The sequence below is a fragment of the Lepisosteus platostomus genome, chromosome 13 (assembly GCF_059453375.1).
Source record: "Lepisosteus platostomus isolate fLepPlt1 chromosome 13, fLepPlt1.hap1, whole genome shotgun sequence".
Lineage (NCBI taxonomy): Eukaryota > Metazoa > Chordata > Actinopteri > Semionotiformes > Lepisosteidae > Lepisosteus > Lepisosteus platostomus.
Window position 1 is genome coordinate 11689458 of NC_142623.1, and position 25977 is coordinate 11715434.

The following is a 25977-nucleotide window of genomic DNA, read 5'->3' on the forward strand; positions in this document are numbered from 1 at the left end:
AGACTGGCTCCAGTGCTTGACAGATGTTTCTCTGACTGTGAGTCTCATTTCTATTGTCTGGCTCTGCCAGGCCTGCACAGAGGAAAGTGAAGCTCTCCTGCCTGGTTTGCCATCTGCATGGTCTGAGAGTCCAGGGAGATGGATGTGACCTTCACAGCTGAGTTATAATGTACCTTTCTACACTTCCCAATATGGTAGCCAGTTCTCATGAAATTCCAAACACACATGCTAAAGAATATGATATAGGAGATGCTAAGGGATTTTAGGTGATTGCTATTTTTTTCTGTTTTTTAATGTTTTCATGAATTTGTCAGTATCAGTTGAAGAATGTTTTCAACCCAGAATTTCTTTCAGATTAAGTTAATCAAAAAAGAAATTGACTGTGCAGCAGGACACCATTTGAGAAGGCCCTATCCAACAGCATATATGCATAATTGGTGGTAATGTTAGTTTTTTTCATACAGAGGTTAATTAAAAACTGGATAATAGGATAATGGGATTATTTCACTTAATTTCTGGATTTCAAGCATGTCTGAGCTGAGAATAAACCCTTCAAGTGTCTTTTATATTAATTTATATAATCAAATCTGGTATTCACAAGAAAAGAAAAAATGTTTAGAGATTGCATTTTGACGTAGGAACTTCCACAATTACTGGCGGAGAGGAGTTCTGAGGATCCCTTTGCATGAGGACACCCGAACAAAGAGCCTGCCCCTTCTCTGAATACAGGCGATAGACACCCTTTTCATTCCCCATTAATTCACTCTCCTGTTTTTTAAAAATCCCATCTGCTGCAAAAGAAAGAAAACTGACTTTATAACTTAAAATAATTTTAAAACAATTGATATTGTAACGCATACGGCCGACAGGCACTGTGTAAGAGCCGGCTTACCAGAGCGGTGACGTCCCCGCCCTTCCCTGTAATAGCAGGACCACAGCCGCTGGGCTGTGGAGAGATCTCTCTTTAGCTCAACAAGCTGGGTCCCTGTTGAGTGATGCCGGAGGCCCGGGTTCCCGTCCCCGACGGTGCGGGGCCGACCTGTGTAGGCAGCAGGCGAGGGCGCCCACTTGAACCCCGTAGCGTTACAATATGTAATCATGAGACACCTCCTCGAACTGCTTTATTGTCAGTTATGTTACTTTATAGCCATTTACACAACACAACTCTTTTCAGATCACCTTCATCTGATCCAAGCAGTGGAAGGAAGTTCAAAGTCAGGTGGTTCTGAATGACTCTCTATATAAATTGTCTAATATCTGCTTGGAGTGTTGCCAGAAGTAAAAATGGGATGGCAACTAGCAGAAACTTCCAGATAAAACCTTCATAAAAAATAATCTGATAAGCAGGAAAAAGAGTATATACTGCTAGTAGTGTGTCCTGACCCGTTGCCTGGCAACACAGTAGCACACTCGGAAAGCTTTTTTTATCCTGAAGAACTTATATTTATCACTGCCAATATCAAGCCATCTTAAACCCAGCCTGAATTTATTTACTCCCAATAACAGCCTACCAGGGTGCAAATATTTATCCGTTTATGTCTCACATAAACATTCTAGCAGAAACAGGATAGATTTCTTCTCTTAAAATGTGCTGAAAGCACTCACTCAGATAAAGTTTCAGTAGTTTATTTTGTGGCATGTTTTTCTCTTAAGTAAACAATTACCCACAAAAATTGAAAATATTGCTATAAGTAGGGGTTAAGAAAATGTAAAATAGAGTCAAGATAAACAATAATTAAAATACATAATTATTAACCATCAAATGTCAAATATCGAAATGTAAAAAATATACCTATGTGGTTGGAACAGTTTAATGCACCTTAGTTATTATTCTCTTGCACAGCTTTGGCAAAAGAGTGATAAATGAGAGGCAAACTAGCATAAACATTTTTTTAACAGTAACACAACTAGACAATGCACAATGTTGCACACATACAACATAAATCATATACTATTTACATAAGCAAGGTGTCACAGAGATGCTACTGTATATAATACTTACACAGGCCAACAAGAGAGATAAACCTTGCTCCCTCAATTAACAGAATACGATTCTCCCTTTCTATAAACCACGATGTCCCTAAGTGTATGGGAGTCTATCTCCCTATTCTACAAACGTATAGCCAACTAGGGGAGAACGTCTTTAGCCTGGGGATTCCTCCACAAAATCATTTTCCTTAAATAACAGAACATAAAGCTCTCTTGAACAAGGTTCAAATGCTGAGTAAGAATCTGGTTTTCAATATGAATCAGAACAAGGTTCTCTCACCTGGTACACATCTCTCTCTGTTTTCTGCCTTGCTTCTGCATCTTCCTCTGTATCTCTCTGACTATCTTCTTATCCTGTCATTTTCTGGGTGTTGAATGTTTTAATATAAATAATATAATGCTTTTGCGATGGACTGGTGTCCCATCCTGGGTGTACCCCTCCTTACACCCATTGCTTGCTGAGATAGGCTCCAGCTCTCCCACAGTACCGAAGTGATTATATGAAAAGTGATTAGAAAATCAATGAATGGGTATAAGAATATAACACATGATAATAATCTTTAAAGTACTTGTGACTTTAGTACCTTACTTAGTGACTGAGCTGTACGTCGTTTTAATTTGCACTGGGTTCCACCGTGTGTAGTGTCACCCAGTCTTAAAGGTGATGTGCAGTTCGAAAATCGACTTTGTAAGACTATACATGCAAAATACAGTTGGGATGTCAAAATGAGTATCTGTGAAAGTGTGTGTTAGCAGGTTTCAACAGTAAACGTAAAAAGTACTGTAAAGTTGACGAACTATCAAAAACTCTCCAGCTCTCTGGCTCCCTGCCTAGCCCCAGGTCATGACATCATACCAGGCTGAACTGCTAGTGCGCTAATGCTTTTCTGTCAGGATCGCTATCAGTCCCCTGCACATCGCACCCATGGAACCGTTATAATCACTTCCTCTTACTTGTTATCTCCCTACTTTATACACATGTATTCCATCCGTACTGTTTTTCACATTTTTCTTTCTTATTATATTCAACATGGTAAATAAATGTGACGTGTGCCATCTAGGTACCCAGAGGGTAGCTGGAGGACAGCAGCATCAGCATCAAAAGCTGTGACTCTTCCAGCAGCTAGGAGTCTAGGAGTAGACGAATAGCTCAAATGACTTTCAGGATGTAGGTTCAATCAACGTTTAGTGATTTCATTAGAATTTTCTCTAGCTGTTTGATGCAAGAGTGGCACCGAAGCACAACAATCAGAGCTGCTTTCTTACTCCTCTCTGTTCCCGAATTCAGTTCCAACATGGGTCAATTTGTCTCCACTAGGTGGAGCTTGTATGTTAAGCCCAGGTGGGCCTCCCATTATTCAAAGACTTGCTGTCTAGGTAGACTACTGTTTCTGAATTGTCCTCTTTGTGCTCAAGTGCCCTGTGATTTGCTGGTGTCCCTCCAAGGTCCCAATATCCTACTCCCACATTTTTCTCTCTGCTTCTGAGATTGGCTCTGGGCTGCCATGACCAGGAATAAGCAACTGAAGGTTTTATTAAAAATATTGAACCAATTTGATTATTTAGCCCTCAATCTCCCGTATAGCATAACGATGAAATTGTGAACTTGAATGCACCAATCAGGCAAATATCCCATCCATCCATTTTCTAACCACTTCTTCCAATTCAGGGTTGCAGGTGAGCTAGATCCTGTCCCAGCAGGCAGAAATCAGTGCAAGACAGGAAACATCCTGAACAGGACACCAATCCATCACAGGGAAAACACACACACTCTCTCCAGGGCTGATTTTCACAGAAGCCTCATCTACCAGTAAATGTGGAAGAAAACTGGAGCACCTGGAGGAAACGCACATGAAACACAGGTCCAGAATTGAACCCAGGGTCCCATTGCTGTGAGGCCTTAATACTTACACCTGCACCACCATGCCACCAACAGGCACCATTTATTTAATTCAATTTGCTGTCTGAATGAGAACACGGGGAACCACCTACTGTTCTGTGCCATAACAAATTTCCTTCTACATAAATCTTCTTCTCTAAAAGCTGGAAGATGCCTCTGCCAGCCAAGGATCAAGTCCTGCCACAACACTGAGAAACACTGAGAAAAAAAACTACTACCACTTCACGTTAACTGACTGACACATAATATTTCCAACATACTACATTGACAGTTTGCAGATGCATCTGCTTAGGCTGTTAGGACCCAAACACAAGCACGCAAGTGCAGAAAATGTCAACAGCTACTCTGTGCTTGTTCTTTTTGCAGCCCACACACTGACTCACCACTCTTGAGAGCTAATTCTAATATGTAACTTGGTCAGTTTAAAAACAGTTACATAAGAATAAAAAGGTAAAAGTAAGAACATAAGAAATATTATAAATAAGACTAGGCAACTGGTCCCAGTATCTCACACAGCCATTACCTCAAAAACCAAAATGGATATCTTATTTCATACTCCCACATGTACCAAAACCTAGCTATAGGTCAAAAGAGCCTTCCCTGCCCAAATTTTGATATTCTTGCCAAATTTTCTTCAAACTGTAGTCTGATGCTCAGATAATTAAAAAGAAAAATGTTAATGAACCCTACCGGAGATCTTTTGGAGTAGAAAAAATGCTCTTTTTACCGAAGGTGGAGATAATTACTGAAAATAACACTTAACTGTAGGCCATCAAGTAGAACTAAGGCCTTACTTTTTTAAATATGATTTGTCTATAGTACAGACCTAAATAATTAAATATTACAATTGTTTACAAGTAATTGAAATTTAGAAGCATTTTTTCATGCAATAACCTTTATATTCATTTCTCTGGGACTGGCTGGAAGTAGTGGCTCAAACGTAAAAAGTACAGTAAAGTTGATAAGCTATCAACTATGCCAAATGTTTTCCTTTTTGTTGCATCGTAAGTGATGAACATGAATACAACTATCCCATGAAAAGGGTTATAATATGACATGTAGGCTTGAAGTGTATATAAAGGTGCTTCAGAACAAACTGGGAGAACAAACAAAGGAAAAGGAGGAAAGTTTGAGTGACTCTAGGTTGGTGCTGGATATTTTTGAGAAAATTTGTTGTCATTTTATTTTGAATACAGTTGGGAATGCTACAGAACTCTAAGGTGCCTCATTATATGGAGTATGTTTGCTTTGGATAGTAAGGACACAGGATCTTCCACTGGATAGTTAGGATATAAAGATATCTGTAAAAAGCTTAGAAATACAAGTTGACTTTTTAATGTAAAACCAGCTGAGAAATGTTCCCTTGTAAAAAATGACCGTGTCCTCTTCAGCTCTTACATCTCGATTTGTTGGTGTAGATTTTGTTTCGTTGCTTTCGCTCACCCCCACCCATCTCTGTGATCATGTCTGTCCCTTCTGTAACGAGCAGTTGATTTGCGTTTTTAATATTATCTTACTGCCCTTAACCCCCCAACCAGGAAATGGAATATTTCCATCAATCAGAACAGTAAGTGTTGAGGTCTGGTGGGTTTTAAGATTCGGAGCTGAAGGAAAGTATTTTTTAACTTCTTTCTTACACTTTCTTTCCTCCTCTAACTCACATGTGCTCCAGATGAACAAGAACTTTCCATACAGTAGTGCATTGAACACTGTTTAGAACTATTGGATTATATTCTGGATGGCCTGTTCATGGGACTCCACTTCAACTCAGCAATTAGAGTATCGTTTATGAATGCTGCTGGAAAGGATATCTGAAATCACATTCATCTAACAAAGCTTATGGAAAATACTCCCTTTATCCACCCTTGATCTGAAGAATCTGGAAGCTGTCTTCTGTGTCATCACTGTCATTACCGTGTCCACTGCAGTATAGAAGGTGAAGACAATAGAGCTCATGATATTGCGTGATATAAAAGCATAGACGTACCCCAGAAAGGACCCCATTCTCACAGACGTCACGGTCGTGTCCTGAGGCTGTCAGCTCTTTGTTTGTCTCCAGGTGTGACGTAGAGACTGGAGAGTGGGTGCAGTGCAATGAGACCCCTCACAAGTTCTGCCGGTGCCCAGTCTTTGGCCTCTTGGACGGCAAGACCTACCTGTTCCGGGTAAGAGCGGTGAACAATGCCGGAATTGGTCGACCCTCCAAGAGCAGCAATCCTGTGACTATGACAGACCCCGCTGAGGCTAGCAGGATCATGGGTAAGCCCACGCATCCCCTATACCTGCCAGCACTTCAAGCAGCTGTGACAAGAAATTCTACACAAGCCAGTATAAAACCTCGGGAAACTGATTTGGTCCCATTGGCCATCTGTCGGTCCTTCCTCATTCAACTCTTCCAGAGAAACACTACCTCATTGATTCTCCTAAGGATTTCTTTCTCTTACCTGTTTTCTTACTGGAAGACATCTCGGCTCGACCAGAGGTAAGGGTATTGTGGTCCTGAGGGAATATAAAGGCAAGCAAATGTAATTCACATTCCAGCTGAGGTAAGATGTGTGGGGAAATGTAAGTGTTCAGATCTTCCACCATATCGTACATGGATGTAGCTCCTTTCCCTTTATAAGGTATTTTGTTCAGTTGTAGCTTGATTTAAACAATGCGTGTAAAGGACATTACAAAAAAATCTGATATTTTTAAAAGGAAAAAAGATTATTCACAAAGAGAAACCACTCAAGAATGCACCATTATTAACCTGCCCTGTGAATAATATCTGTCTCTAATACCAGAGAATTCTTTTTTTGCAGCAAAGACCTTTGTAATTCACCAATAACCCAGACTGCTCCTCACTGTGTGCAATTTTATCTTACAGTGGTGAAGCTGGATAAAGGAAAGGAGATAATTATTACTAAGGACGAACTTGAAGGTAACGATTTTCTTAATTAAATTCACAAACTCAATTTTAAAAATGTTCTATTATTATTCAATTATATGCAGTATGCAGAACCTGGGAACAAAGCATCGGCTACAGATAATAGGAGAAGATGGAACGCCTGATAGTTTCTTGTGCTGCTTTTTCCTAGTCAAAAAAAAAAAGATGTGCCATTTTAATTTTGGGGGCTTTTGTAGTTTGGCTGATGTAAGTTGCACTAAAAGCTGTTTGATCATTTTAAGGGAGGCTGAGGGGTCCTGGTTTAGGTCCTGGTTGTGCCTGTGTTTATTGAATCTTTTTACACTCTTTTGCTGAGAATTAACACTCAGGTCCCATTATAAGAAGACTGCAGTAGATCGTGGTCTCCCCAAGCCTCTGCAGGTTGCCTTCAATACAAACATTTCCTTAATTGTTTATGTTCATTTTCTAATTGAAACTATTACTGGCTCGCCTTGCAATTACGCAACGTCACCAGCGTTGTCAGAGGCCCAGTGGGCACTTCACCACCTTTCGCCATCAATGCCGGCGTTCACCAAGGATCGGCCCTTTCGCCCCTGCTCTTTCTGCTCTGCATGGACACGGCAACGGCCGACCTCCAGGCACCTCACCTGTGGTTGCTGCTCTACGCCGACGATGTCTTCAACACCAAATGCAGAGCTGGAAGATCCGACTGGATGAGCATGGAATGCGGCTGAACACCAAGAAGACCGAGTACATGGAGTACGGCCCTCAAACGGATGGAACTATCGGCATCAGTGGTGAAGAGCTCAAGAAAGTGACGCAGTTTAAATACCTCGGCTCCATCATCAGCAGCGACAGCGACGCCAGGGCCCAAGTGAACGCGGCGGGGATGAAGTGTCGCCAGGTCACCGGCGTTCTCTGCGATCGCCGGATGCCAATCCGACTCAAGGCCAAAGTTCACAAGACCGTTGTCTGTCCTGTTGCCCTATATGGATCGGAATGCTGGCCAGCAAATTCCAGGCATGAGCAGGCCCTCCATGTCATAGAAATGAGAATGATCTGCTGGTGTCTCTGCCTAACAAGATTTGACCACGTCCTCAATGACGATGTCCGTCGATGCATTGGAGTGGCACCAATAATGGAGAAGACGCGAGAAGGAAGACTGCGATGGTATGGACATGTGATGAGAAGTGGCGACCACACAGTGGCACAGACAGCGATCCGACTGAGCCTGCAGGGTCAACGGCCGCGAGGGCGGCCCAAGAAGCAGTGGATGGATCGGATCACTGAAGACATGCGGAAAGTGAACGTCGCCCCAGAAGACACCTATGACCGCGCCAAACGGAGACGGGCGTGCCGACAAGCGGACCCTGCCAATGCAGGATTAACGCTAGAATGAAGAAGAAGAATTATTACTGTTAAGGTTCAATCAGAGAGACAGCAAGAAATTTGGACATTAAAATATCAGCTATAATTCTTTGAATTCTGCCAAACATTACAGGCCATTCATTATCAAACCTCTACTGGAAATAAGTGATCTCTTTAAAATGCTGCTTAACCTTATTGATATTACATAACATCCTGTGAGAGGCTGTTTTCCTCGACAGACTGAAACTTCAGAGTCTCCTCTGTCCTTCACAGCGGACATTCTTGTTCCCTTACCACCCACTGGTGTGCATGCCAGCGAGAGCAGTGAGAGCTACGTCATACTGAGCTGGGCCGAACCAGACCCGCGGGGCAGGGAGCATCTCTCCTACTACATAGAGCAGGTAAACGGTGCTATGATGGCTTGAACTCCACTCACTTTTCCCCAAGCACTTTTCCTTGAATTCCATCTTTCCACTCTGTCATGTGCTGACTCCCACAATCCCCTGCAACAGCGGGGGTCGACCATTAAAGGCTTGAGTTGTTTGAGTCCACAATTCAGTGTAAATTCTGTAAGGTTATGAGCAAATTTCACACTTACACAGAAAAATAAATAGTAATACTTGATTTAAAGTATAAGGAATAATACAATTTGCAATCATTTTGTTATGTATACGTATCCATAAACACAATTGGATCCCCTCCAGAACAACCAGAATGCTGGAAAAGCTATAAACCAGTATACAGAAGGTGAGATATAGCTGACTGAACCTAAAGTTGTCTAAAGTACCTTTTTGTGTAGAGAAATAAATTAAATAAGTAATTAAGAAATTTGTCAAAATGCTCTGCAATATTCCTCTATGAACCAGTAAAAATAGTTTAAATTGCTGCATTAAAACGTTACTTTTACAGACTCTAAAACCAAACTCACTAAGACAAGAATGCATGACTCGTACCCTGTTTTCTTCAGTCAGTGGCGGGCAGCAACAGCTGGATGATGTCAAACTTGGATATTCCTGTGAACTCTCCGAGGTTCCCTGTGTTTGACCTCCAAAAAGGACGCTCCTATCTCTTTCGAGTCCGATCGGTCAATAAGTACGGAGTCAGTGACCCGTCTGACTGCAGCGAACCCATCTCGCTGAAGGAAAAAACTGGTAAGGGCTCTGAAACCCCTTCTCCGCTGACAAGCAGGATGTGCCTGTTCTGGGCAGGGTCTCTGTTGTAACTCCTTAAAGTTATTCGTGCGGTACCGTCATTTAGAGAGCCTCGAGCCTCATCAATTTCCCTTCAGGATCAATAAAGTCTTATCAATTTCAATTGAACATCAGAGTCATGCAGCAAGGCTTGCTGAGCGGTGAGTGGCTAAAGACAGTGGGCATGTCAGAGGAGGACGTGCCTGAGTCCTCGATCAGTCTGTGCTGTTGAGGGTACGAGGCAGAAGGTGTGATGCCCTTTCTGGACATGGTCTTTGTCCTGCTGTTGTGACAACCACGCTGAACAGCTCCTTGCAGTGTGTTGCCACATTGAGGGAGTGATGGCAGGATAGGTGCAAAGTGAATCACTGCCATGTGGTGGCTAAGATGGAGACCATGGGAGTGAGACCATGCATCCCACTTCCAAATAAGCTCTCTGACATTGTTGAACTATGCCAATAGCATTGAAAAGTACAGTAAGTGCATGAAGAGTAAACGCTGGTACAGAGCAGGCACCTAGAAGGAAAAGCTGTTGAAAATGAGGATTTTGGATTAGGCTTAGGAAAAGTTAGGATTTTGCCTAGACTTGCGCTGCAAACTCTCCATAGAATGTACTCCTCCTCCTCTTCCAACATGGGTTGCTGCAGAGTAATCCTGAGCTGTGGACCAGCCTGCCATCATTCTTCTTGGAACTGGTCATCCAGTGCCAGAGCTACAGTTGCACGCTGATGTTCACTGACCGTATTGACCTGCCAGAAAGGGTTGTGGTTGGTGAGGTATACAAGAAGACAGCCCAGTCACTCTGTACATTTTTTTAGCTGAAGTGCATAATGACATTAGGTCCAGAATGTCTCACCCCTGCATCAATATTTAAAGAGGAATTAAACATGTGCATTTACACCCTTGAGAATTCCCAAGTGCTCAGTATTGTTTAATTAAAATGTACTAAAAGCTAATTTATTGTTCTTTTTCTATTGGTGCATTCAGCTTGTCTGGCCTTAGTTTTCAGGGTTGATTCAAATATACTGTATATTACATTTGTGGTGTTAGTTTGTTTTTCCAAAAGAAGTGAATGAAAGATTTCATTTCAATCAATGCACCCATTACTTATAGGTGGCAATGGCTTAGAAACATGTTCCTGAACAATGGTTTCAACTAGAAACAACACCATACAATGTCTATTTTCATGTGGTATAAGACCTCTGACTCACATTAAGAAATACAGCAGAGTTGACCTCCTATACGGCCGCAAATGTGTGGTTTATATGACTGTAAGAGCAAACACAAGGGAGAGAGAGACTTACAAATACAGGTAAATAATATGAACTATGTTTAAGGTGCATAAAATATTTTTTTCTGCTTCTCTGTCAGCACTGCCTCCTCCTGCACATGGCATTGTGGCCTACAGGGACACAGACACGTCAGTGTTGCTGCAGTGGGAGGAACCCAAGAACGCTCAGGATATTATTGGCTACTACGTCTACAGCTGTGAGGCCGGGACAGACAAGTGGCTGACAGTTAATAACAAGCCAGTTAATGGCAACAGGTACACCAGCCACCTGCAAGGGAAGAGATGCCAGTAAATGATTAAAACTCACTTGCCTGTATATGAGGTGCTGATAATGTTGGTTACCCAATTTGTAAAGCTGCACTGTGAAAGCTGTGCAATAATGAGTTTTGGTGCTCTCACAAATGAGTCCATAGAAAGCATTCCTATGGTAGAAAGAACAATATACACAAAGGAGCACTAATGCTCTGCAGTGCTCACCCAATTGTGCCCAATGTCTCTCTTGAGTAATACCCTACAGGCCCTGAAATAACATCCCATAGTGTGGACTGTTTCTTTTCCATGATACAGTTTGAGTAAACCTATTAATGATATGAGGACCAACCACCTATATAAATTTGGAACATCTTACGGCTTTGTAATTGTGATTGATATTATGTATGGCACAGCTTTGTCTCTTTGTGAAGCTTTAGAAAATTTCAGCTCTAAAATCTCCTGCATGGGAACTGAAAACCATATTTGCTGTACCATTAAGCAAGGCCTGAGGGTTCTCCTTTGCTTTCAGGTACAACAAATTTGCATGGGGAATTAGTTTTTTTTTCATGATTATTAAAAGCAAAGAAGACAGGACAGAGGTCCATCATACACAGCTGAGCATTTAACAAAGACACTTTCTTTCACATCTCTTTCTCTGTGTCCCTTTCTAGGTTTGCAGTTCATGGCCTGACGCCTTGGAAGAGCTATGTGTTCAAAGTGAAGTCGGTGAGCGCAGCAGGGAGCAGCGAATACTCCGAGCAGTCAGCACCTATTGTAGTCAAAGCAGCAATCTGTGAGTTTTACAGAGGTGTATTCTGTGCCTGTCAAAGCATGATCACGAGTGAAAAAAAGAAGCTGCGCTGAACCGTGGCTTGGATAAACATGCAATTACAATGGTCAATTCTATGCAGAGATGCACAATGAATATATGCAGTGCCTTGCAAAAGCATTCACCCCCTGCCAGCAGTGTTCTGTTTTGTTGATTTCCAAATGACGTAAACAGCTTTCCTGAAGTGAATATATTTAATCAAAGCTTGAATGTTCAAACTGAACACTTCTATGGCTAAAAAAAGTTAAAAGTCAGCAAAATCTGCAAAGAAAAATTAAAAATTAAAATAGGTTAGTTGTACAAGTACTGTATTCATCCACCAGAGTCAGTGCTGGGTAGAAGCACCTTTGGCAGCAATTAGAGCTGCAAGTCTTTTTGTGAAAGTCTTTGCTAATTTTTGTGCAATTGCCCTCTGTTCTTATTTGCTCACGTTGGCAACTCAACAATATTCACTTTCTTCTTGTTAAGCCAGTCCACTGTAGAGTCACTGTCCTGCTGGTAGGTAACTATTTTCTCCAACTTGAGGTCTTTATCAGACTGAATCAGGTTTTCCTCTAAGATTTGCTTGTACTGCCTACGTTTTCCAGTCCAAGTTAACATAATGCTGCTACCATCATACTGCACCACCCTGAACAATCGCATTTATTGTTGTTACAACCAGAATTTTTATTTCATTGAAATTAATTTTTAAATTTAATTCACACACCCTACATAATAATTTAAAGGGACAAATGTATTACCTTGTCTACTAAAGTATTCACTCCCCTTTGTCAATACTTTGTAGAAGGAACTTGTGCAGAAATGACAGCTATGTCTATACCAGCTTTAGATATTCCAGCTATACCAACTTTGATTACCAACTTTGTGGAGTGGTGTCATCTTATCCATCTCCAGCTTAACACCAGCAAGACCAAAGAAATGATCTTCGAATTTCGAAGGAATAAGTCTCCGCTGAACCCTGTTTCCATCCAGTGTGGGGACATAGAGGGCGTACATTCCTACAAGTACTTAGGGGTACACCTGCTGGAGTGGTCTGGTAACATTGACGCCCTGTACAAGAAAGGTCAGAGCCGACTCTATTTTCTTAGGAGGCTCAGGTCCTTTGGTGTGTGTGGAACACTGCTACACATTTTTACTGTTGTGTGAGTGGGCAGCAGCATCATGACAAAAGATGCAAATAGGCTCAAAAAACTTATCAAGAAGGCTGGCACTGTGCTGGGGATGAGCCTTGACCCCATGGAGGTGGTGGCTGAGAGGAGAATGCTGACCAAGCTCACAGCCATCATGAACAACACCTCTCATCCGCTTCATGGGACTGTTACTGGGTAGCGGAGCACATTTAGCAACAGACTGCTCCAGCTACGGTGTTCAAGGGAACGTTTCCGCAGGTCTTTCCTCCCAGCGGCATTCAGGGTGTATAACACTGCCCTAGGCTAGGACTGTTAGCCCTTCATTTGCTCGTCTATGGACAGCATGTTTGCTCCATTGTACTTTTTGGACAATCAGTCTGTATAACCCTATGCACATTTTGCACATATTTTATTGTTTTTACAGTGACTATGATCATCACATTTTGCACACACCTATGTATTTATTTATTTTTTTGTCTTTTGTTTTATAACTATTCTGATGTCTGTTTTTGCTTGTCTTGGGCTGGACTGCTGTAACACATCAATTTCCCTGCGGGATTAATAAAGTATTATCTATCTATCTATATACCAGATATAGGCTATATCTATACCAGCTTTGTACATCTCGATTTGAGGATGTTTCCCAGTTCTTCCTTGCCGATTTTCTAAAGCTTCGTCAATACAGGTCAGATCAAGTCCTTCCACAGATTTTCAGTGGGACTCATGTCCGTGTTTTAGCTGGACCACTTGCAGACATTCACCTTCTTGTTCAGAAGCCATATCAGTGTGCCCTTGGCTGTGAGCTTTGGCTCCATTCATTGATCCCTCTATCCTATTGAGTGCCCAATTAAATGATGCCAGCACCCCATGTTTCATTATAGGAATGGTGTCACAGAGGCGAAGAGTTGTGTTCAGTTTGCCCCAGGCATAATGTTTTACATTAAATTCAAACAGTTGAGGTTTTTTTTTTCACCAGACCAGTGAAGGTTTTGCTACATGGTCTCAGGATCTGCTACATGCTGTCTTGAAAACTCCAGGTGTGTTATTGGCTTCCTTCTAGCCTCCCTCCCATAGAGACTAGCTCTGTGTATTGCAGCAGAGATTGTTGTCCATCACTGGTATGGAGGTCCGTAGTTCTGTCAGGGTGGTCACTGGGCTCTTGGTTACTTCTCTGGACGTTACAGGCCCAGATCTTCCTTGCCCAGTTAGTCATTCTAGGAGGACAGCCTTTTCTAGGAAGTGTCTGGGTGGCTCTGTATTTTTTCGATTTCCTAATGATGAACCTGACTGCATTCTTAGGAGCTTTCTGGATCCTAGATATGTTTTTATAACCCTTTACAGATCAATGCCTCCTAGCAAAGCTATTAAGGTGATCATGTCTGTCATGTCTGTTCAGTTCAGTTCTATTCAATAGAGGTGGACTCTATTCAAGTGTTTGTACAAGTAGCTTAGATGCACCTGGGCTCATTCTAGGGTGTCATAGCAAAGGAGGTGAATACTTAGAAACAAATTGAAACATTTCAGTGTTCTTCCTTAAAATTACATGTTAAACAATCTATATCTTATGTTCTACTTTGAATAGTTTGTGTAGATCAGTGACAAAAGAATCCCATACAAACTCTAGAGTTTGCAGCATAAAAATTGTGAAAAAAAAATGCAAGAGGGATGTGAATACTTTAGAAGTGTCTTTTCTTTGTGTGTTTTTAAACTCACAGTAGCTGTTCCTAATGTACTTATGTAAATAAATGGAGACTGTAAGATCTTAGACATTAATTGAAGGCAGAACAAAGGCAAGACAAGTAGCTCTTCAGTCTGATTACTACCACAAACAACATTACTACCACAAAGTTCACTGAAATTTTTAAAAATTGACCTGTTCTATATGTTCTAAAATGAAACTGACTAGACTGTTCAGTCATTAATAACACATCAACATCATCAACACATCAACTGTTGACAAAATACTGTTAAAAACTATGGGGTTGTCTTAAACTGTGTAACATTACTGGATTCCAATTTGTCCAACAAAGGAGAAAGATTTGGCAGATTATATGAATAAGAAGAGCTTTCTTTTCATCTAGGTTTAGTAAAGCAGTATAAAGCAATGGTTATCGAGATAGCTGCTAACTTGCTGAATATGAATGCACCCCTCTGCTAACATCTCTTTAAAAAAACAACTCTGGAATCTCCCTGTGGTCATTATTAACAGAAGGTGCAGAGTCAGGTAAGGCTGGCAGGAGGTTCAGCAATCCCTTTAATAAATCTTTAAAGAGCACAGTGCTGGCTCCCTGAGAATCCAGACTTTCTGCCTCTCTTTTTAATCATTAGACTCAGCTGTTCTTCCATTTTACTACATTTTCAGGAAGGCCCAATTCTTTACTGCAGCTGCCAGAATCAGAAAGGTTAAAGAATTGTTTTATGTGAGATAGGACTTTATTGCAGAAAGGACAGGTCAGCCTTCTCTCATTTTGAAAATGGTGGGGAAAAAAAGGGCGCATCTTTCTTCTTGTCCAAAAGTAATATTTAAAAAGAAGCAAAACAGCACACCAACCTTTCCTCACAGCAAAGAGCTGGAGGTTAGGTTGATGTAAAATGGTCTGACCTCTGTGGCCCTGGAGGCTGTTATTTCCAGCTCTCCATTTTCTAACGGCTTCTTCTAATTCAGGGTCACAGAAGGAGCCAAAGGAAAGGAGTCTGTCCCAGCAAGCAACGGGCACAAGTCAGGATACATCCTGGATGGGATGGCAGTCCTTTGCAGGGCCCTCACAGACACGGACATACAGTAACACACTCACACCAGGGCTAATGGTCCAGGCCAGTATGTATGTCTTTGGACTGTGGGAGGAAACCAAAGCACCAGAGAGAAACCCATGTGAGCATGGGATGAGGTACAAACTCCACACAGACAGCACTCCAGGTCCAGAATTGAACCCAGGGACCCAACGCTGCAAGGCAAAAATACTAACCACTGCCCCACCATACTGCCCGGCTCCTGTTTCACACAACACCTATGAAGAAACTGGCGCTGTTTAAAGGCAATACTGGGATGTCATGAGACGTGGAAACTTTTTTCCCCAAACGGCCCCTTATTTCTCTTTCTCAGTTGCGTACATAAGGTGTTTTTCATCCCACTATGGTAACTGCTGTTGGGAGAGAAAAAAGGAAAACAAAAAAAAAATGGACACTTTAGGGAAGTTCTATGTGACTGGTGTTACCAAACCTAGACCTGGAGAAACAGCTAAAATCCTCACTTTCTACAGACACATTAGGGCTCTTAGAGACCAAGATTATATCTGCAAACTATTAGTCTCATGAGACATTTATTAACTTTATTCAGCAACAATCTCCAGCTCCTCCTCGTTGATCCCCAGGTACTCCCAGGCCAGCTGAGAGACAGAATCCCAACAGTGTGTCTAGGCTCTGCCCCCCAGTCTCTTTTCAGTGGGCTGTGCCCGATATAATACACCACCAGCAGAAGGTCCTCACCAGATTCCTGAACCACCTCACCTGGCTCCTCTCCTCAACTCTTCTCCAAGGTCCTTTACTCCAACTTTTAACTTTGTTGAGTTTTCCTATCAGATTTACGATTGGAAAACAGGGGGCTAATCTGAGCAGTGGCACTTGTTTTATGAATACAGCTCACGGTGAGGTGCAGCTCAGTGAGATAAGGCATGTACACAGTGCTGGAGATTGCTTTTGGAATAAAGCCGACACCGTGTGCCAAGAAGGTTCAGGAGGATTTAGATGTGTTTCTTGTTCCTTGCTACAGCTAAAGGCATACTGTGCAGAATAATTTGTGTCCTCTTCTCTTCCCATCAGCCCCTCCTTCCCCGCCCTTGGCTATAGCCCTGCTGAACTGTGGGAGTACGGAGATGGTGATTGGTTGGAGAGCTCCGGCCAGAAATGGTGGGAGTGCTATACAGGGCTACTTCCTGGACCAAATGGACACTTCAGAGCTGGTCTGGCATGAAGTCAATGTCAAGCCGACCTCTGAAAGGGTGTACAAGGTGCAGTATGATCGCCCCGAAATCCTGGCTCAGCACCTGCGACTTGTGCAGATAACCACCTGGAGTGATCAGTCTGTCACAAAGAACTGGCCAGTTTCACCATGTCTGGGGAGCAAAAAAAAAAATCTTTTGTCTGAATCTGTTTGATAGGCCTACCAGTCTCCAGATCCTCCTTTTATGTGACAAATGATATTGTACATTAATTTGTTGCGCTAGTGTACAAGATGAGTCTCAAGTGAGGGAAGAAATAAAACATATTAAAGGCTTCCGATCTGTCAAACTATATGGAAGTCGGAGAGCCTTTCCGGTCTCAGGTGCAACAGTTAAGTCCACAGCCTGATCATTCCCCTAGGGCAGTGATCCTTTTAATTCCCCGCTGTGCTTGGGAGCAAATGAAAAGCTGGGAAATGTGCCGAGAGGCTTTTTTGTCAGACATTCTATGCTGATCTGCCCAAGACTGTCGATTCGCTTCTAACACTACACTTTTTTCAGTGCTAAAAACATCATTTTTAAAAATCCTTTCTCAAAATATTGCAGGTGCAAGTGATCTCCATTTTCCTCTTAAAACAACTATGATTTTTTTCCACAGCAGCGAAACTATTTCGTAATAAACAAATTCATAGTATAATGCTGACAACAACACTTCAGCCAGAAACTGCACAACGGGGGTATTATAGATATATTTACTAGCAAGGTCTAAAATACACAACAAATGAAGTTCTGATATTTCTTCTGAAGTACACATTCACAAATGATCACCGAAGATATCATTCCTTTCACTTCTTTCAAGGGAACAAATCGTGCACTACTCTTGTCTAAACCTAAATGTCACGACTGCCACAAGGCAGAATGGAAGAAGACATTGCTGCTCCTGAAGGCAGGAATGTTAGTGTCGCCTGATACTTCGTGTGCACCGCTTAACGATATGATGTCTGGAGTTGCGAAACAGTCAGATAGATCCTCGATATCGTCGCCTTGTTGTGCACTTCGCGCTTAGTGGATTACGATTCTACGAGACAATTGTGATATTGTCTAGCACCGCTAGCAGCAGGTTCTGAACGCAAGAAATAGTGAACCTATTGACATCGATATTGATGTGATTAGGGGTTTGTACATTACTGTACCCCAACATAAAGTGCTATCCTTTTTTTCCGCCTAATACATCCATCCATCCGTATTTAGTTCTTAATAATGATGACCTTTCTATAGCCTTTGCTGGTACGTTGTTACCGACACATAGTATATTATCATTAAGCGAATAGTTGTTAAGGGTTACGGTTAGTAAAGAAGAGTTAAAACTACAAGAATGCGAGGGTATAGAGGTATATATAGGAAAGATGGGGTATGACACCGTTCTTGTTTATACGAGTTGCAAAAGACGTTAACCCTGTTTACTTAATTTTTAAGAGCAGTACCATTTATAAAGCTCCTCTACAACAGTGTGCAACAGCAGTCCATTAGCGAACGGAATATTGGAAGCCGTCCCTTAATCAGGACTCAAATTGAGCGGAACAGTATATAGCAGTTTCGCTTCTACCACTTATAACTAAACAGTAAAAAAAAAGACATTAATGAAAATGTCTTTTTGTTGAAAACAAGCACTTTTATAATTAATGCGAGTGCCATTTCTGTTGTAGCGTGCAGAGAATGGAAAATGGGGGGAAAATCGAAATTAAAGGGGTGCTGATTATATTAGAACGGGCAGCAAAAACTCACTTTCTCAACTCACAGTATTCCTGCTAGTTTCTGACTGATACAACGGCAACTTGAAAGGCAGACCACGATGGAAGAAGCACACAGACCTCCCGATAGAACTGAAACTTGTTTCATTTAGTCCAAAAGGAAGGAGAAAATTATTTTTCTCCCTTTTAGTTCGCTCATAATAGTAGCTAGAATAATTCTGTATTCTGGTGCCGCAGCTTTTAAAGAATACTACACGTGACAAGACAGCACGCGGTTTTCTTCATATTTTTTATTCCGAATCTCATGCTTTGTTTTGCATTGCAGAAGGTGCACACATACCTTTTTCTACAATTCCACGTATAACTAATAACATCGTACGCCAGTCAAATATATTGCATTATTTCGTTTTTTCTGCTTCGCATTTCTTACAAACCTTTTAAACCACAGTGCCCCCTTATGGGAGACTCAGAGATAGATCTTTCATTTGCATTGTAATCAATTCCTGCTTAATGCTGAAATTAGCTGACTCCTTTTTCTAAGGATTATTCCAATTAAATTAAATTAATTAAACTTATCGATTTTCAAACACGGGACTTGGACGTCTTTGCTCTTTTCACTATAGAGTAGACTTAAATTAATTTTCTCGATATTTTCTTTCCATTTAACAGTCAGAAGGCATACAAACCTATCAAGACTCATTAGAAGGAAAGCTGTAATGTGAACCGATAGAATTTGATTATTTCTAAAGCGAAATCTGAATTTATTAACACTCATTCTCCTTGGATCTAGTGCTCTCTACTGTCCAGTATGAGGAATAACTATCAAATTGTAAAAACTATGGTATCACATTGGAAAGGGAAATTGCAGAGGGATTGTTTGAAGTGTAACCTTTTATCAGCTTTATCTTTACACAACAGCAGTTAATAACTCTTAAAATAAGAAATTTTCAATTGTTCATACCATATACAAGGTATATTCCCGAATTCAATTACTCATTAGCATAATATGGCATGTCAGTGAAATTGCACGAGTATCATTAGGGCTAGTTCGGTCAAACCGAACTGAAAACATGGTTGGATTTTTGAATTGGTCTGAAAATTGGTCTAGGGTGATATCAAACACCCCCTTTTAAAGTCCTGCTGTATAAAGGCTATTACAGAAGTGTAGCCTTGGGCTTAAAATTCGTGCCCTGAGAAAAACACGCTTCCATCTCATCACTGACAAGGTTGCGGCAACAGCAGGGGTTTAATGCTTATTGCCCGCATCACAAGCGAGACATTCATTGTATGACCCAATTGGATGTATTAGGCAAATTTTGAAGCGGCGAGTGATTTGTGGAGCGAGCATTGCACCTGAGGGAACAAAGAATTTAGAGGCGCATTTTTTTAGACATATTTTGTACAATTGCGCTAACTGTGAAACATACTGCATTCAGCGTCTCATTTGACGAGCTGCACAGAAAATGAAACTGTATAACAATAATATCCACATGAACAGGTTTTGTGATGCACAAATGACAAGACATCATTAAACCGAACTCGCCAATGTTGCGTGTAAGTGTTCATTTAATACATGTGGAGCTCAGCTTCTCCAACTGCAAATATGTACTGTACCTTTGCTGCAGCAAATGACGGTATTACTACAGGTAGATGACAACAGATGTGTTAAAACGGGTCCACTCAGATAGCAGCATCTGGGGTGTGAGGTTTAAATATGCCGCATGAGATACTGTATGTATTGTGCTCCCTGACGGCGGTTTTGTCGTCCACTAACTGATACCTGTAAATACTTGCGACTGTCTGAATTGACACATTGACTGCTGTTGCCTTCAGCAATGAACAATAGATGTGCACTGACAGTCGTGCCTCTTGTGTAAGGTCAGTTACATTTGCCTTATTTCCAATAGTGTAGCCTAATGAGACATAGACCCTGGTTTGCTAATACATCACAGTTCTTGGAAGCTACAGGACAATCAACATGCAAGGCAATTGCCACTATGTTGGACAAAATACTGTAGGTCACTCCTAAGGAAAATACAGTACTGTCTATTCTCTAACACTGGGGTAGGACAGTGTTGACAGTGTGGCAATGCATTGGCCTAAAGATTCAACTTTAAATGCTTTAAAATAATCAAACACTTCTCCACCAGAATATTTCAAGAATCATAAAGCACCATGATTTTGTATTGCTCTGTTGTGTTAGTTTGAGCTACCCTATTATATTTGTGCTGGGATATTAGCAAGCATGTTTAATTATTCAGTCAAATGAAGTTTTTAATAATGCGCGGCTCACCTCTGCGCCTTTAGCAGCGTAGTAGCAGAGCAAGAGCACAGGGGATATAATAAATGGAGACTGTAAGAGCACTGCCGAAAAATGACATTCACAGCAGCCCTTTTTCATAAAGGAGCTGCCATCTAGTGTGTTTCTCTCAGATTTAATCAGGAAGCTTTTCTGTCCACATATAGTCTTTTGTATGTGTTTTATTCTGTTCAAGGTTTGCAGCCTGCAAGAAGGTCACTCCTACCAGTTCAGGGCTTTCGCAATGAATATTGTGGGCATTGGAAAACCTTCAGAACCCAGCAGTCCGTTCTTATGCCAGGAATGGAATATGCCTGAACCTGGTAAGGAGACAGTCTTAAATAGATATGTGCAGCTTAGAAATACACTCCAGAAGAGTCCTGGTAAGGATACAGAATTTAACAGTGATGTGTGTGTTAAAAATGTAGTCCAGAAGAGTCCTGGTATGGAGAGTGATATACAGTATGTGTTAGAAACACAGTTCAGAAGGATTCTAGTAAGGAGACAGTAATGGTATATTGGTGCTATAACAGCAGAAGCAGTGGGCATTTGATATTTGGCTGCTACAAATCCACTTCATTCTGTGAACCTAATTAATTTGACCTGTAAAAATTGACTGAAGATCAGTAAACAAATTAACTGATCTAGTTGGAGGAATTAAGTACAGGAATGGAACCAATTGGAAACTTTCCATATTTGCCAGCTCCTTGCTAACTACAAACGGATTTCGCTTTTATGAGGTAGAGCATCTGCAGGTGAATTAAGTATGTTGTTACAAGACTGGTGGTGTTTCTGTGACACTACAGAAGGGTCACTCCCCAGATAATTTATCTCACACAGAGCAATTGTATCAGTAGGGTACTACTCTGCTTGTCATGTAAGTTGCAGTTACAGATACTTTTATGTCAACAAAATGCACAAGGAGTTTGCCAGTTGCACACAGCCATTCAATATTGTGCTTATACACAAGTTTTTCATTATGATATATACACAAACCTAAATTTGCCCTATTCTTTTAAATAAATCTCATACATAAACATTGCATTGTTCAATACTTACAATGACATAGGTTGATTGTACTGATTCCGATCATAAAGACTGTGAGAAACGGAACTCCATAAAGTCTAGCATCATGAAGTCAGAATTGTTATACAGAGTGTTGGGGAAGTAATCCATTATAGTTAATCATGTAAGAGATCACTTTTTGCTTAATAAGAAGTGGTCGATTTTTTATGAGGTGCTTCTTTGGATAATATCTACACTCACCCAACATAGATCGCTTTAACCACTGACTTGTTCAAATTATTTTCCCCCAGCTTCCTGCTAATTTTAGAAGGTAATCCCTTACTCCAGTAGTGCTCACGTATTAAATGGTAAGCAGTGTATGGAGAGAGCAGTGCTGCCACTGCCCCCTGCTGGCCGCTCTGCTGATCTGTGTGTGCCTGCAGGCTGTCCCTATGACGTGACATGCAGGGAGGTCCGGAGGGATTCCCTGGTGCTCCTGTGGGAGAAGCCATTGTACGAAGGTCACAGTCCCATCACAGGGTACATCGTGGAGATGTGCGAGGGGAGAGAGCCGGAGGCGGAGGACTGGAAAGCGGTAGTGGAAAAGCCCACTGTAGGGACCTATTTAAAGGTCAGTGAAAGATCAAAGGGAAAGGATTTTCAAAGCAATCACACCTCACCTTACAAACATAAAATCATTGGAAACACAAATGACCAGAACGGGCCGTTTGGCCCAATAATGCTCACTGATTTCTACAAACTCACTGTTCTTTTCTGGCGCCAAGCAAAGCTTTAGAAAGAGACTTGCATTTTTGCTTCTGTCTTAATGAACTGTTCCATCCATGGATCATTTTCTGTGTGAAAAGCATTTAGGGATTCATTTAGTTCATTGCAGCAGATCCTGTTTAGTCTTGTTATTATTTTCTGGACATGTGACTGCTATATATCCCACAGTTGTAGTAGACACTTGAAGCGTGGTAGTCTACCTATAATTTCCTAAAAATAATACAGCATTCCTCATCTTTTCACTCATTTAAAGCTGGATACCACTGTTTGCTGTTTTGAAGGAGTATTTTTCCTTCAAACAGTTTTGCCTGCATAGCAAAATTGGCTTCCATTTGTCCACAACTGTAAATGTTTAAAGTGGCCCACAATCTATCAAGGAGCAAAGGCAGGTAGGTACATTAGATAACTGGATAGATTTTTTTTTCCATATTACGCAAGAATTTTGGAATGTTAGCTGTGGGCTCATTTGGAGTTTGAAAAGGATGGAATTGATGTTACGCTGGAGCAAAATGTTTTTGAAATTTATCCCAGATGTTAAACTCTTTTCTCAGTAAACCACACGAGTCTGGTAATTCAAGCTGGAGATTTCTTTATTGTAATAAAGAAAGGAGGACAGACAAAGTTAATAGGCCACACTCATCTTTCACTCACTTTCCCAACAATAGCAACGGGCTTTTATTCTTGAAGATGAGCAAAATTTTCATACAAAAACATACATTTATGATTCGTCAGTAGCAGTTTCTTACCATATACGATGTAAACAAAAACAGAAAGTTGCCAGTTAGGTCACCCTAATCAGCTAAAAAGCTATTCCCTTCCTTGTTGCTAAATCACGCATAGGATACATGAGTTACACCTCCACTTAAGAGGCCTTGAAGAAACCTTGGCCATCCGTGAGTGTACAAAACAGTAAAACAGTTTTAGAGGACCTCATTTTTAACTTGTAACAGTCATAGGATCTTTCACATGAACTGGATCCTCTAGCTTTGACCTCTCTTGCAGGTGTCTGGACTTGACGCTGGTCAGATCTACAAGTTCCGCGTGTCAGCGGTGAACTCGGCAGGGGTCGGCCAGCCCTCTCTGCCGTCTGAGGAGATCAGAGCGGAAATCAAGCCAGGCAAGTACAGTGCTTGTCTGGTAGGGCGAGCTGTGGCTGAGGATCGGGAGCTGTCGAGGAGCTGCGCAGTCTCAAAGGACAGGTGGAGGAGAACAGCAGCTCCCTCTGAAAGGGCTTGCCATTGTTCTCATATTGTACTAACAACCCCGAGCAGCAGTTCTTAAATATTCTAGGATGGCTGTGCCATTCATTCCAAAGAGTATTGTATTTATTTACAGCAGCCACTGCAAATACTTTTGAAAGTGTAACTGTATCAGGAATGTCAGTGCCTGATGTGGTCATCACATATCTAGAGACTTCTGTAGTGATAGTCTCAAGAAGATTTAGGGTCTTCAAGACCGTGTTTTCTTCTTGTTTCCATTGAGCCCCATTTCATGCCCATGAAAATACCTCTAAAAATTAATTTTATTTTAAGAATAAAGGGTGACCCAAAATGCTGAATCTTGTCAGACGTAATTCAACCCTTCAAGGTGTCAGCTCTGTTGCATAATTTTGCATTTTGCTACAATGTAACATAGTAAGTAGAGTCTTAGCAAATAGTTTAATGTCTGTGTTGAACATTGATAACAGCCTGTAAGTAACATGGGTCTTCAACTTTAAGTTTAGATTTAAGAAGAAGCATTTTTTTCTATCTAAGTCCCAATTTACAATAGAGAATTGTCATTTTGTTGCTTTTTAAAGAGCCAATATGATTCACCAAGCTAGGTAAAACTCTGCAAAGCAATAGGAGCTTCCAAAAAGGAACCCACCTGTTTAGCGATATCCAGGGAAATTATTAGTGGATTTAAGAATGTCTTGTTTCTGGCCAGGTCTGTGCTGATTTGAGAAATGTAGTAAAGTGAGAAAAGGTTTCGATAATTTTACCAATCTGTTCTGAGTTAATGAATACAGCATCATTATTGTCCTTGATCTCCTCAATAGAATCCAGTCACTTATTTCGTTTTAGACTGAGTGTAAATAAACTAACAGGATGCTCAGCATCTTTGTAGTGGAGCTGCTTTGTCATGTGTCAGGGATTCTCTGTTAATTAAAAAAATGTTTCTATAGTGGCAGATGTCCAGCCACACTCTGCAGAATTGTAGTTTTCAGCTGATAAATCCAATCTCACTTTTTGTTCATGGTAGACTCTAAAGCAATGTTTCTAATAAAGAATTTAGTCATCTCCCATAAAGAATGCCTGGATTGATTTCAGTATTATAATATGTAACTAATCTTTATAAATCCTCAAAGCGATGCATTAAGAGGGACGAAGAAGATCATTATAATAGCTATGTTTAGTTATTCCTGGAACCGAATCAAAGTAGAGAGCCAGGGTATGATCAGAAATGAGAACCGTAAGTGTATCTGTGAAGACAATGTGCTTCAGCAAGATAAAGAGATCTAGTCAATACCGTATTTTCTGTGTCTAGAAGAAAAAAATGTCAAATTTTTCTAACCAGTGTTGCTGTGCTGATGAATGTAATTAAAAATCTTGTGCCAGGACCTGGAAACATCTGGCACAAGTACATTTTTGTGGAGAGATTTCCACTGCCGGGTCAAAAAAACAGACTAAAATCTATAAACAGTGCATACAACAATCACTCTGAGAATCTGTGTCTTTTAAAGTGCAGAAAATGTGGATTGGGTGCATAAACTTATACATTATTCTATCACCTGACAGAAGTGATATTCACTTTTTGTCAGTTTCTGAAAACAACCGCCTTCCTAATAGTTTGACTTACAGTATATATAGTAGGTCAAAACATAATATGATCCGATGGGGGAAAAAAACAGAAGTCACCCCACAATAACATAAATGAAAGATCCTGATTGCTTGTGCACTACATATGGATGCAATTTAAGAACCATGGACAAACCTATAACTATCCTGACTAGAAATATCCATCCGCACCTCTGGTGTTGATGAGTAGAGTCATTGGATATGGAAGCAAAACTCCGTATGCATTTTTTCCGGAACTTGGTAATTACTTTTCCGGTTTTGTCATAAAAGGAAATTGTGCAGTATTCTTACAGTATTAAAGGTACTAATTTTAAAATGACAAATGAAAATATTACAGGCAATATGGTAGCATAGTTAGCTTTGTTGTCTCGCAACGCAGGGACCCCGAGTTCAATTCTAGACCTGAGGGGCTGTCTGCATGGAGTTTGCATGTTCTCCTCATGTTCACATGGGTTCCCTCTGGGTGCTCCGGTTTCTTCCCACAGTTCAAAGACATGCTGGTAGCATGATTGGCCTCTCAGA

General features: G+C 41.1%; 1 protein-coding gene across 1 annotated transcript in view; it reads left to right on the forward strand.

Annotated features, from left to right (window-relative positions):
• myom3 (myomesin 3) overlaps positions 1-25977 on the forward strand; it is a 95451-nt gene that overhangs the window by 47137 nt on the left and 22337 nt on the right. Inside the window, exons 12-21 of the mRNA XM_088603119.1 lie at positions 5949-6148; positions 6759-6812; positions 8421-8548; positions 9115-9298; positions 10709-10883; positions 11552-11673; positions 16659-16846; positions 21024-21150; positions 22276-22463; positions 23621-23735. Coding sequence (XP_088459245.1) covers positions 5949-6148; positions 6759-6812; positions 8421-8548; positions 9115-9298; positions 10709-10883; positions 11552-11673; positions 16659-16846; positions 21024-21150; positions 22276-22463; positions 23621-23735 — 1481 coding nt within the window. The remainder of the gene's footprint in view (positions 1-5948; positions 6149-6758; positions 6813-8420; positions 8549-9114; positions 9299-10708; positions 10884-11551; positions 11674-16658; positions 16847-21023; positions 21151-22275; positions 22464-23620; positions 23736-25977) is intronic.